The 14,218-nt window shown below is 49.1% G+C and overlaps 1 protein-coding gene across 5 annotated transcripts in view; it reads left to right on the top strand.

The window, feature by feature from the left end:
• Positions 1-14,218, top strand: part of LOC105496773 (WAP four-disulfide core domain 1) — a 47,650-nt gene that overhangs the window by 28,772 nt on the left and 4,660 nt on the right. For 4 of the 5 annotated variants that reach the window (XR_011616628.1, XM_011767367.3, XM_071085027.1 and 1 more), the window contains 3 exons: positions 2,876-3,068; positions 8,215-8,298; positions 9,321-9,461. Coding sequence is in view for 4 of the 5 variants with exons in the window: in XM_011767367.3 (XP_011765669.1) it covers positions 2,876-3,068; positions 8,215-8,298; positions 9,321-9,461 (418 nt within the window). In the remaining variant the exon portion in view is untranslated. The remainder of the gene's footprint in view (positions 1-2,875; positions 3,069-8,214; positions 8,299-9,320; positions 9,462-14,218) is intronic. The other variant, XM_011767369.2, reaches the window with a different exon arrangement.

Genomic DNA, 14,218 nt, shown 5'->3' on the forward strand with positions numbered 1-14,218 from the left:
CAGTGGTTGCTGGCAATCATGGTCATTCCTTGGTCTGTAGACGCCATCTCTGCCTCCCTCTTCATATGACTTTCTTGTGTGCATGTGTGTGCATGTGTGTGTGCATGTGCATGTGCGTGTGTGCATGCGTGTGCGTGTGTGTGTGCGCGTGTGTAATCTCCCTCTGCTCCCCTCTTCTCAGACACTTGTGACGGGATTTAGGACCCACCCGGAAAATGCAGGATTATCTCCCTGTGTCAAGCTCCTTAACCTAATCACGTCTGCAAAGACCCTTTTTCCTTTGCATGTAGGATTCCAGGGAGTAGGGCCTGGTGTCTCTGGGGACCTTTATTCAGCCAACTGTATGTGCATGAGGAGACACAGGAGACTCGAGGACCTCCCTTGAGGGGGTCGCTCACCGGTTACGGAGCAAGAGTGACAAGGGAGGGCGGGTGTGGGACACAGAAGTGGGGGGCAGGGGGAGGGGAGGGGCGTGGCTCTACCCCTGGCCTGGGAGGGCTGGTGTTAAGGAAGCACATCCCAGCTATGAGCACTGATTTGAGTCTGGGGGAATGGTCCCTCTGAAGACCTGAAGGAATGGGTATTCGGCAGAGGACACAGCCTGGGCAAAGGCCTGGAGGTGACGGCGCCCACACTGCCATCAAAGCAGCTTCAGTAGCTTTGTGAGGTTCTGTGAGTCAAGTCTAGATTGAGCAGGGGCTTGGACGATGTGCCCTCACTCTGTACATCTTTAAATTCAAAAAGTAATGTGTACATGGTAAAAAGATATTGAACCAGTGCAGAAGAGTGTACAATAGGAAGAAATCTCTCTCAGCGTTACACCCTATTCTTCTCTCCAGAGGCAGCTTTCATAATGGTTTCTTGTGTGATCTGTGTATCCTTCCAAAAACGTTCTAAACCTATGCAAATATATACATATTACATCTGTGTGCATTTTTAAAAACACAGATGGGGCAGAACCTACAAGCTGTTCCGAACCGTGGCTTTCTTCACCAGCCACCACATCCTGGCAATCTTTCATATGTGGCACATTGAGTCTTATTTCTTTTTTTGCCAACACCTTAAGGACAGGTTTTCATGGCTGTATACTATTCTAATTTGTAGATATGCCCTATGTACTTGGCCAGCACAAGCAGGCCAGATTTTGAATATGTTGGGGGAGGACTTGTGGGGAGTTAAGTAGGTGAAGCATTTTAGATGAAGGGAACAGTTTAGGCAGAGGCCAGGAGGCAGGGCAAGCCAAGGTAGTTTTTTGCCAAGTAATCTATCCTGTATCTAACTCTGTGTGTGTGTGCAAATGTACACAACCTGCCCACCACACACCCCATTTTCACAGAAGCAGAACAGTGTTACTGGCGTGGATGGGTTCCAGTGTCAGGGGACCCAGGGCAGTTTGCCTGGTTACTTAAACTTTCTCAGTCTTACCTTTAAAATATTGATCTTATTGGTCACTCACCCATATTCCTATATATTAAGTACAGTACTATATCTTTTTTTCTTTTTCTTTTTTCTTTTTTTTTTTAATTTTTTTTTTTTTTGAGACAGGGTCTCATTCTATTGCCCAGGCTGGAGTGCAGTGGTTCGATCCCAGCTCACTGCAGCCTTGACCTCCTGGGATCAAGCCATCCTCCCGCCTCAGCCTCCCAAGTACCTGGGACTACAGGAGTGAATGAGCATGTCACAACTAATTTTTGTTTGTTTTTTTTAAGTAGAGAAAGGGTTTCGCTATGTTGGCCAGGCTGGTCTCAAACTTCTGAGCTCAAGAGATTCACCCACCTCGACCTCCGAAAGTGCTGGGATTATAGGCATGTGTGCCACAGTGCCTGGCCCCTATATCTTATTTTTGAACTTTTTGTTACAACATAATACTTCAGGCCGGGAATGGTGGCTCAAACCTGTAATCCCAGCACTTTGGGAAGCCAAGGTGGGTGGATTACCTGAGGTCAGGAGGTCAAGACCAACATACAGAAACCCTGTCTCTACTAAACATACAAAATTAGCTGGGTGTGGTGGCGCATGCCTGTAATCCCAGCTACTCAGGAGGCTGAGGCAGCAGAATCGCTTGAACCTGGGAGGTGGAGGTTGTGGTGAACCGAGATCACGCCATTACACTCCAGCCTGGGCAACAAGAGTGAAACTCCATCTCAAAAACAAAACAAACAAACAAAAATAATACTTCAAAGCACATAAATCCTAAGTGTTCAGCTCCACGAATTCCCATAAAATAAACACACCATGTAACCAGCCCCCAGGCCACGTGTTCCCAGCCAGTCACTGTCCACCAGATTCCTCCTGACTTCTTATGCCAGACATCATCTTGGCCTGTTTTTGAGCTATAAATATAAGTGGAATCCCACTGTGGTGTTCTCTTTTGATGTGGCTTTTTTCTTTTCATTATTTTCTGAGATGTATCGAAGTTGTTGCATGGATTTAATCATTCTGCGTATAATTTGTAAATTCTCAAAGCCCTATATAAACGTATGGATTATAAGAAGTCCACACATATGTACATACACATATGTATATAGAGACATATATGTCTGCATGCATGTGCATGCATGCATATGTATACATATGTGTATACATATATACCATATATATTATGTGTTATATATAATCTATCTCTCACACAGGGCAGATACTTAAGTAATTGTCCTCCAGCAAACGTACCAAGATTCGCTTATCCTTTTGCTCTGGGCTTTCAGTTATTTCTTGCCGGCTGTTAGAAACATGGTATCGCTGACCCTCTGAGCCGCCCTCGGCGTCTGGCTCTGCCTTCTTGCTGTTTCTCACCCCGGCGCACTGGCCCTTCCCGTGCACGCTCCCGGCGGGCCGGGACTCTCCCAGAGTTGCTGACACCGCCCTCTTCCCACAGACTGAGGAGGCGGGCGCGCCCGGCGGGTCCCGGCAGCCCCGAGCCGACCGCTGCCCGCCGCCCCCGCGGACGATGCCCCCCGGCGCCTGCCAGGCCGTGCGCTGCCAGGCTGACTCGGAGTGCCCGCGGCACCGGCGCTGCTGCTACAACGGATGTGCCTACGCCTGCCTGGAGGCCGTGCCGCCCCCGCCAGGTAGGTCCTGGGCCCGAGGGAGGGGCCTAAGGGAGAACAGGTAAACAGAGCTGTCCCGGGTGGGAGAGAGCCTGACTCTGCGGAGAGGAAAAAGGAACTGGGCTTTAAGCTCGGCCACCTGGGTGGGTCCCTGACGCCTCCACTGCGCACCTGTGAACTGGGATGGGCGCTCCTTGAGCAGGTGTGACGCTGCTGTGCACCTGCTGTATGTCCCACTGCCCTTGGGGACCTGCGTTGTGGGAGACGCCCTTCTGGAGAAAATGCCACTTCCTATAACAATGGGGTGGGGTCAGGGACCCCGGATGCCTCCAGGGAGCCACAGTCCAGCAAACACCCATTCCCGGGAAAATGCCTGCTGATAGGAGGATGGGGGTGCAGTGGGTTTCTCATTTAAAACATCCAAATTCGAGGCTTTTCCTTAAAATATCACCTGCCACCAGCTGGAACGTCAGGTGCCTCTGGATGAGGAGTGTCCTCTAGCTTCCCACTCACCCCACCAGGCCTGCCACACTTCCCATGCCTGGCCCTGGGGTATTTGAGGTGGAGACCGGGTGCTTAGCAATCGAGACGGGGTGTGCCCCACAGAGGAGTGGGTGCATGGCTTCAGATCCACTGGCCAGCTGTCACTTTCTTAAGTCTCCTCTCCTGTGAAACAGGTGGATTACCTGGGGGCAGGAGTTCAAGACCAGACTGGGCAACATGGTGAAACCCCGTCTCTACTAAAAATACAAAAATTAGCTGGGCGTGGTGTCAGGAGCCTATAATTCCAGCTACTTGGGAGACTGAGGCAGAAGAATCACTTGAACCCAGGAGGCGGAGGTTGCAATGAACTGAGGTTGTGCCATTGCACTCCAGGGCGACAGAGTGAGACTCTGTCTCAAAAAAAAAAAAAAAAAAAGAAAGAAAAAGAAAGAAAAGAAAAAGGGAAGGAAAGAGAAAGGGAAGGGACAACGTGCAGCTCATGGTGGAGCTGCCAGTCGGAAGTGCTCAGCGCTGTGCGGGGCTGGGAGCAGATAATGAGATGTGTGTTGAATCAGGACACCAACCTCTTGGGGAGAAACAATGTTCAGGGATTCGTCATTGGCAGGGTGGAGTTTCAGATCTCTTTTGGAGAGAAGGTTTGGGAAGGGAAGGAGGTGACCCTGTGGGGGCCAGTAAGTGGGGGGTAGGGTGGACAAGTAGCTATTCCCTGGGGAAAATGTGCCCTTGGGTGGGGAAAATGTGCCCCTAAGTGGGTAGGATTTGGGGCAAGGAAGTTTTCTCCCCCCTCAGCTCTGCTCAGGGTGGTAACAACAGCTGTTTGAACTGTACCTTGGGTGAGACACTGTGGGTTCCCATGGGCCTTAATTAGAGAAGTCGGCTGGAGAAGGTAGCCCAGCCCCTCCTCCCAAGGCTGAAAGGAGAGTTGGAGATGGCAAGAATGACCTCGCTTTGTTTCTTTTGGGGTGAGGTCACAGCGATGACAGGGGACTCAGCACACTTAATCGTGCTCATAATTATAGTCTTATGATGCTCATCAAAACAGACAGGGACTGTTTCAGTACTGCCTCTGGGCAGGACCTGGCCACTGCTCCAGGCCAGGCAGCCTCCTGCTCAGCCTTCATAAGAAAAACTAAATGTTGCGCCTTATGGTGGACAAGCACATAAAGGCACTCTCCTCTGGGTGGGTGCCCCTTCCTCTGGAATGTGACCTGGCATAGGGATTCTAACCTTGCTTCCTGCCTAGACCAGGTGCTTTTGAGCAGTGCACAGGTGACACAACTGTACATGGCATTCCCAATACCCTTTTCATGCATCGTCTCAATTCCTGCTCACACAGCGTGATGAGATGACTGTTATCAGCCCTATGCCACAACTGAAGCTCAGAGAAGTTGAATCATTTGCCCAAGGTCACACAGCAGGCAGAACTGCAGTTTCTATCCAGTTGTTTGACTGTAGAGAAGTGTTCATTGCCTTAGGCCATGAGTGTGGGAATGTGGGGCCCCTGCCCTGGCACCTGGGCCCACATGTGGGGTCCTTCATTACCAGGACTATCCTCCCCCAGACACCCCATGGCTCACTTCCTTGCCTCCTTTAGATCTATTTCCAAAGGCCGCTTCTCAGGAAAGATTTCCCTCTCTAAATGACAGCCCCTCGTTGGCCATTTTTTCACCCTCCATCGCTGTTTAATTGTTCTCTGTAGCATAATCTGGAAGACTGTGTTTTACTGGTCTGTTCATTGACTGTTTTCTCCCCACTTGAAGGTCAGCCCCACAGGGCAGGGAGTTTGTCTGTTTCATTCACTGCTGTAACCCCAGCGTCTAAAATGGTCTCCGGGCACATAGTACTCAATAAATATTGACTCATTCATTCATTCACTGGCCAGCAGGAAAAGCAATCATACCACTAGTTAGTAATAACAACAACGCTATCTAACGCCAGATTTCACAATCTTGGCATATTGACATTTGGGGTTGGATGATTCTACTTGCTGAGCAGAGGAGGGGGGCACTGTCCTGTACACTGTAGGATGGGCAGCGGCTTCCCTGGCCCCTCCCTGCTAGATGCCAGACAAGCAAAACTGTCTCTAATCTTTCCTAAATGCCTCCTGGGGAACAAAATTGCTCTGCATTGAGAACCACTGGTCTAACAAAAGATGACGTGGAACACATCAGGCCCTATTCCAGGCACCTTACTACTTCATTGCCATCTGGATTTGGGTCCGTCCAAAGCAGACCCAGAGACAAGGACTTGGGCCCAGGGCATTTATTTGGGAGGCGATCCCAGGTAGTTCCAGTGAAGGCATGAAGAGCTGAGACCCCGGGGCCACCAGGCCTTTAAGGGTCTTCAACTAGAGCAATGGGGAGCCCAGACCAAGTTTCGCTATAAACATTTGCTTATTTCCCTGCTGCTCAGAAGCCTTTGATCAAGGCGAAAGAGAATACAAACAGCACATGTTACTGCGTTTCTTACCTGAAAATGTTTCCTAACACATGGTCCGATGTGGTGGGGGGAAGGGGGGAAGAACCGAAAGGTTGGGCATAGAGGCTGCAGAACCATCATGTCATTCGTGTTTCGGAGGTCACAGACTGCTGGCTCCTTTCTCCGCTCTTCCAACTTCCACTGTCATTATAATCAGCGAGTGCTCCTTTGCAGAAAAAGCTAACCAGCATTTTTACCAGTACCCATCAATGTACTTTCAAAGATGCTAGATAATCATTTTTCTCTTCTCTTTATCAAGATAAATATTAGTAATTTTATTTTTGTCTTATTTTGGAGTCAAACGAATGCAGAGGTCACAAGCAAATGTGATCTCAGAGCCGTTTTGATCTCCAACATGCTTAAAGTTTTCTGCCCAGGCATGGTGGCTCACACCTGTAATCTCAGCACTTTGGGAAGCCAAAGCAGGAGGATCGTGCAAGGCCAGGAGTTTGGGACCAGCCTGGGCAACATAGGGAGATGCCCTATCTCTACAGAATAATAATAATAATAATAATCATTAATAAAAAAGTTTTAAAATTACTTGTCAACACTTAAAAACCAGAAGATTTCTATTTTAAAAAATACAGACTTGGCTGGGCGCGGTGGCTCACGCCTGTAATCCCAGCACTTTGGGAGGCTGAGGTGGGTGGATCACCTGAGGTCAGGAGTTTTAGACCACCCTGGCCAACATGGCAAAACCCTATCTCTACTAAAAATCCAAAAATTAGCTGGGCATGGTGGTGCACGCCTGTAATCCCAGCTACTTGGAAGACTGAGACAGGAGAATCGCTTGAACCTGGGAGGCAGAGGTTGCAATGAGCCGAGATTGCACGATTGCACTCCAGTCTGGGTGACAACAGTGAAACTTTGTCTCAAAAAAAAAAAAAAAAAACTACAGACTTACAGTCTGGGCACAATGGCTGACTCCTGTTATCCCAGCACTTTGGGAGGCTGAAGGGGGTGGAACACTTGAGGCCAGGAGTTCGAGACCAGCCTGGGCAACATGGCGAAACCCCATCTCTGCTAAAAATACAAAAATTAGCCAGGCATGGTGGCGTATGCTTGTAATCCCAGCTACTCGGGAGACCGAGACAGGAGAACTGCTTGAACCCGGGAGGTGGAGGTTGCAATAAGCTGAGATCGTGCCACTACCCTCCAGCCTGGGTGACAGAGCGAGACTCTGTCTCAAAATAAATAAATAAACAATAAGTAAATAAATAAATAGAATAAGAACTTACAGTAAGAAAAAAAAAAAGAAAAAGAAAACAGTCTGGGAGCATTGGAAATGACTAGTCAGGGCTAACCAGCAGCTGATTCATCCAGGCAGGAGGGGCTCTCTGCTTTGCCGTGGCCCTGCCTGATCTGCTTTCCTGTTGAATGTCTTCTACCTGTCCCCTAGAGGCATTTGACTTTTCGACCCCTCCCTTTTGAAGGCCTTCCCATAAACTGTGTGGGTGGCTCTTTCTGTTAAAAATGTATTGGTTATACCTGGGTAACAGGATCACCTGTGCACCAAACTTCACCCATACACCAAACTTCAGCGACGTGAAATTTACCTGTGCAACAAACCTGCACGTGTACCCTGAACCTAAAAGTTAAAAAAATAAAGTATTAGTTCGAGAACAGGCTATGCTGCTGCAACAAAAAGACCCATAAATACAGAGACCCAACCTGTGAGGCGTTTGCTTCTCTCAGCTGTTAGTGTGGAGGTCGACACTACAGCAGGCGGGTAGCTTTGCTCGCAAAGCCATCTAAGGACCCAGCTTCCTTCCTTCTTGCCACTCTGCAGTCCGAGTGATGTCCTTGTCCACATGGTCAGAATGGCTCCCAGCCTGCAGGAAGGAAAAGAGGGAGGGAGGGGAGCAGGGAGCCCCCAATCAGAGGGCAAGACAGGAAGTTGCATGGTCACTGCTGCTCACATTCTTGTGGCCAGAACCCTGTCATGTGGCCACACATAGCTGCAAGGGAGGCAGGGAAGGCTAGTCCCCAGCTTGGAGGCCCAGTGCCCCGCCCACAGTAAAAGGTTCTATCACTAAAAGCAAGGGATGAAGGTGTGCCAGGAACCATAGTTATTTCTCCCACGGGGAGACTGTGCTATCATGAAATGGGGGCACCCCCACCCTCCAAGCTTGGGCATTTCTCAGCTGCCAGAGGAGGGCCTTGATCTGACCCTGTATTGTGTTAGTCTTAGACTGGCTGGTGCAGCCGAAACCTCGATGGCTTGGTGGCAATGGCTGGCTCCTGGATGGCCCTGAGGAGGTGTTGCAAGGTACCTGCCGGGTAAAGCCCAGACCCTACGTCCGAGCCTGGATCCCTCCTTCTCAGCTGCTTCCAGAAAGCTGGCAGCACCAGGCTGGCTGTCCCCCATGCGTGGGCCCTTCAGCCAAACACTCAGCCGTCTTTGATCCTCCCCACCCCAGTGCAGAAGGGCTGATGGCTGGGGGCTCGGCCAGAATCAAAGCCCAGGACAGAATAAGGGCTTCGACTCTCCTCAAGAATGAGGCCTCCTCCTGGATGGTGAATTGAAGGGGAGGGCATTTAGGGTTGGTTTTCAAATTCCTAGAATTATAAGGGGTTCACGGCTGTCTAATGATGAGGCCTCCCTGGGGGCAGGGGAGGTACCGGGAGGCAGAGGGCAGTTTCTGGAAGGAAGAGCATACAGGCCAGGGGCCTGGAGGCCTAGGAGGTGAGAGTGGGCACCCTGTGGCTGTGCTTCTGACTCCACACCCATCTGTGTGTTGTGTGACTGTGTCCAGCTAGACACAGAGTGTGCAGCTGTGTGTGCAACTGTGTGGCTGTCCTTGTGGCTGTGGCTGAATATTTGTGTGTGTGTGTGTGTGTGCGCGCTTGCAAAAGTGTGTGACTGTATTGTGAGTGTGTACATGTGCGGGTGAACGTGTGTATACGTGGGTGTGGATATGTGTGTACAGGATTTGTGTGTGGGGATGAACATGTGTATATGTGTGTATTTGTGTGTCTGACGTGCTTGTGTAAATGTGTGTCCCCGTGCAGCTGTAGGGGTGAGTGTGTGTTTCAGGGTGTATGGGTGAACACGTCTACATGGATGCTGCTGAGCCTGTGAGAGTGTGTTTGGGATCAGGTGAGCTTGGACTGCCTGTGTTTGTGTGCGTGTTTGTGGGTGTGCACATGTGCCACATGCCGCTGAGTGAGACCCAGGGCCTAGCCGGAACCTGGGGTACAGAGGCGAGGCCGTCTCTCTGGACGAGCTGCGTTCCCTGCACCCATCCTGGGGGTCTGCCCTCTAGACCCCAGCGTGTGTCCCTCCCACAGCAGAGGCATGCAGCACCACGGAGGATGGGGCCGAACCACTGCTTTGTCCCTCGGGCTATGAGTGCCACATCCTGAGCCCAGGTGACGTGGCCGAAGGCATCCCCAACCGTGGGCAGTGCGTCAAGCAGCGCCGACAAGCAGGTGAGTGTGGCACCCCTGCCCTGACCCTGGCCCCTGCCCCGTCCCCTTCTCACCCCCACGGATGACCTGCCCCAGGAAGCAGCCCAGGCTCCTGAGCCTGACCAAGAGTTTCTTACATCTTCCCCCTGCCTGGCTCCTTCTTTCATGGCCCCTACCCTTTCCCTGCCACACTAGCATGTGACAGAAGCTCTTGAACCAGCAGACTGGCTGCAAACCCCAGCTCTGTACCTCCCAGCTGGGCGACACTGGGGTTAATTTCTTCCTATCGCTGAGCCTCAGTTTTCTCATCTGTAAAATGGGGCTACTTCATGCTGTTGGGGGGCATAACTGAAATCATAAGTGCAGAGCTGTGGGAGCAGCCCTAAGGAATAGTAGGTGGTCAGTAAACACTGGCTATTTTATATCCACGTATGTGTAGATGGGCCCCGACTTAACGATGGTCAACTTACGATTGTTAGACTTTACACTGGTGCAGAAGCTACATGCATTCAGTAGAAACTGTACTTCAAGTTCCCATCGAACCATTCTTTTTTTTTTTTTTTTTTTTTTTTTTTTTTTTTTTTTTTGCGACGGAGTCTCGCTCTGTCACCCAGGCTGGAGTGCAGTGGCCGGATCTCAGCTCACTGCAAGCTCCGCCTCCCGGGTTCACGCCATTCTCCTGCCTCAGCCTCCCAAGTAGCTGGGACTATAGGCGCCCGCCACCTCACCCGGCTAGTTTTTTTGTATTTTTTAGTAGAGACGGGGGTTTCACCGTGTTAGCCAGGATGGTCTCGATCTCCTGACCTCGTGATCCGCCCGTCTCGGCCTCCCAAAGTGCTGGGATTACAGGCTTGAGCCACCGCGCCCAGCCCCCATCGAACCATTCTGTTTTTCACTTTCAGTATGGTAATCAATCAATTACACGCGACATTCCATATTTTCTTATAAAATAGGCTTTGTGTTAGATGACTTTGCCCAACTCTAGACTGATGTAAGTGTTCTGAGCACATTTAAGGTAGGCTCGGCTAAGCTATGGTGTTCGGTAGGTTAACTGTGTTCAATGCAGTTTGACTTAAGATATGTTCAGCTTGCAGGGGGCTTATCAGTACATAACTCCATTGTAAGTCAAGAAGCATCTGTGTCTATTTTAAAGGAGCATCTGTATCTGTTTTCAAACTGCATAGAATGAGAACTGTCTGAGAATCCTTAACTTCCCAGAACTGCTGCCAGGACTGTTCAGTTTGACTTAATTTGTGTTTGTCTTTGACACAAAGGCAATAAATAGATGAGTGAATGGTGTTGCTTTCATTGGCATAATTTTCCTAAGAAAAGAAAGAACAATGGCAGAGCGATTCCTGGTGGTAGCTAAAACCGTCTCGAACCCCACGCAAGGCAATCAACTTGAAAGACTTCAGTGTGCTTTTTGGCATGGAGTTTGGATGAACTGTGTGGCGAGCCAGGAATCTGGGACTTCAGGGTGGCCGGGTTCACCTTGTCAAAGTCAAGGTCAATCAGACTGAGACCACACCCAGGGGCCCCTGTCTCCACTTCTGCATCTCATATCCCTAATAGTTAAGGACAGGACCCTCAGACAAGATTGGTGGTAATTACAGTGATTCTGTTTGCCAAAAGCATACTGGGAGGTGCATGATCTGCCAAAACCTCTTTTTTTTTCTGATTTGAGAATGTATTTCTCTGAAGTGTTTCAAGAAAGGCATAGACATAAAATCAGTCATGCATTTAATGTCATTTTCATTGCAGATAAAGTGATGAGAATCTTGGAATCCTGAACTTTGAAGAAATTATCTACAAAAGGCTTTGAAATAAAGAGATGCCTTTTTGGTTTCCTCTACGTCCCACTTGCTATTTGCAGGGCTTTGTTTGGGGTTATAGGGTGGCTTCTCCAGCCGGATAGCCTGGGCTCCCACAGCTACTCAGCCCCTTACTGCTGTGGGCAGCAAATAATATAACCTTTTCAGGCCTCATTTGCCTTATCTGTAAAATGGGTTCATAATACTTGCGGTACTTCACGGGGCTCTTTGAGGAGTGAGTTAATCTGTGTAGAGTGTCCATCACTTCACAAGCACAGAACACAACCTTCGCTGTTTCCTCACTGCTTGTCTCTATCCACTTGATCCCGCCGTGGGTGGGTGGGGTGTGTGGTCCTTTGAATGTGAAACCCCAGGGGCCTGCCAGCCTGTCTGAGGCTGCTGGAGTGTAGAAGGGATAGGCTTTTCCAAAAGAGAGCTGTGGGGTGATCTACGAGTTCGTTGGACTATGCCACCATTTTAATACTGACAGCATAATAGGAATGCCTTGGGCACTTGTCTTTTTCATCCCCTGATCTTTTCATTCAGCCCTATGATGTCTAAGACCAAGGTCAAACCAAGTCAAACTAGTTCTTAAGGGTTCAAACCAATTCAAAAAACTCCCATTTCAAGACAGAGCTAACTAGGCAAAGAGAGCCAGTCGTTCAATGATGACCACACCAATGATGCCTGCTGTTAACACGCACCTTTGGAGTGCTCTCTTTACATTAAACTTTGCTGCAAGCCTGCAAAAGGAGAAGTAGAACCAGGAGGCAGTGCTGCATAGGTTTCAGAGTGCGGGATGAGAACCACAGACAGAAATCCAAAGCCTATAACTTTCTTCCTCCATGGCCTTGAGTAGGTCACCCAACCTTTCTTAGCCTCAGTTCCTTCATCCGTAAAATAGAGATGGCGATGGTAACCATAGTGACAACTTCATGGGGTAGTTGTGGGGCTTGAGTGAGAGAAAACACCTATGAAGTGTTAGAATAGCACCTGGCCCACAGTAGGTCCTCAGTGAGTGTGTGCCACCATCATCCGTCCTAGGAAAGGGAGGATATGAGTTCAGGAATTTACCCAAAAGATGCAGAGCTGGAATTCCAAGCCTGTCCACCAGCCTCAGAGCCTGTGTGTGTGTGTGTGTGTGTGTGTGTGTGTGAGCTTCCCCTCGCAAAGGAATGATTTGAGCCTTCCAAACAGAAATGTAAGTGGAATTCCCCCTAGCCTTGTTCTCAGGGGGCTGACACTTAGCAATAATTACTGGTAATTTATTGGTAATTATATATACGTTTGAAAACATTTTGTATTCCAGCAACTTCCCTTGGAGCAAAAATCTCAGCGGAAGAGTGGCCCCCTTGTCCCAGCCTTACCAAGGAAGAAGCTTTTTATTTAAGGTTTTAAAAACTGCATATTTGAAATAATTTCAGACTTACAAAAATGTTGCAAAAGTAGTACCTTGAACCCGTCACCCAGATTCACCAGTTGTTAAAAAACTACTGTTACATTTTCTTTTATGCTCTCTCCCCACTTATAAATCTACGTGTGTATTTTTCTGGACCATCTGAGAGTAAGCGACAGATCCTGTGCCCACACCTAAGACGCCATCCTCCCCTAAGAGAGGCTTCTAGTGGGTACCCATAGTCCTTCAAGTTTGACCATCCGGCAGCTAGAACCAGGCATTTGAGGGGTGCATGTTTTATGCAAGAGGAAAATGAACACTGACATGTATAGTAAATCGGTTTTTCAGAGAGTGGGGTCAGGGAAAATCGGTGCATTTTTCTGAGTAGGTTTGAGGTCACACAGAAGCTGAGCTGCGGGGGCTGGCGCCTCCTTGTCCTGCCCAAGACACTGCTTCAGAAGAATGAAGTGAGGCTCGTCTAGCCTTGAGTGGGAGGAAATTTGAGAAAAGTGATGAGTAATCACTTTTGGTAACAAATTATAAGTGATTATATTTGGCCTGAGGAGGGGGTCCAGGGTCCCCATTTACCTCTGTCTCCTTGTGGTGTTATGGGCCAGAATTCATCCCCAGGTAAAGGGGGAGCAGGAAAGTTTCCAGGAGCTCCCCCAGCCTGCAAAAACCCTAGCCATTTGCTTTGGAAAATAGTCATTGCTGCAGTTTTTGATCAGCAGGTACTGACCCACCGAGCGGTTCCATGGAGCGTTAGCACCTTGACCAATCAATGTCCCTGCTGGTCCCAAACACCCTGATGATTTTTAATATGGCCACAAAACAAAAGAAAAGGAAAATGTCTGGCTACCACGCACGTGTGCTTGATTGACCTTATAGCAGAGAAGGCAGCGCTGATCACCAGGATGGAGAAGTGAGCTCAATTTGGGAGAGACGCCACATTCAAACATCCACCTGTCCTGGTCACATTCCTGTCGGCAAATGCTTTCCTGCTACCATGGGGTGGGGGCTGAGGAAGAGGTGGAGGCCAGTGATATACAACAGCGGGAGTTATGAAGTGGGGACTCACGGCTAGTCATGGGACATGTATGAAATTGTCAGCGGTTGACCACTTTTTACACACAATGATAGCATTTTCATATGGCTCCTCCTAATCCTGCATAGTTATGTTTTAAATGAAATTGTTTCTTTTAATTCTCACAGTAACTTTAAGAGGTACTAATTTTATGTCTATTTTTAGGTGAGGAAACTGAGGCTCAGAGGATGAGTGAAGATTCATACTCAAGTTACTTTGTCATTTGCAGTAATGACATCAGACTCAAAAGAGTGCCATCTCTTCCCCTGCGAACGTATTTTGTAATGACATTTACTAAACAGTGTGTTGAAATTTGGCTTCCAGTTCATCTGTTAAGACAGTGGTTTTGGGCCGGGCCCAGTGGCTCAAGCCTGTAATCCCAGCACTTTGGGAGGCCGAGACGGGCGGATCACGAGGTCAGGAGATCAAGACCATCCTGGCTAACACGGTGAAACCCCGACTCTACTAAAAAATACAAAAAACTAGC

Source organism: Macaca nemestrina, chromosome 18 (genome assembly GCF_043159975.1).
Source record: "Macaca nemestrina isolate mMacNem1 chromosome 18, mMacNem.hap1, whole genome shotgun sequence".
Lineage (NCBI taxonomy): Eukaryota > Metazoa > Chordata > Mammalia > Primates > Cercopithecidae > Macaca > Macaca nemestrina.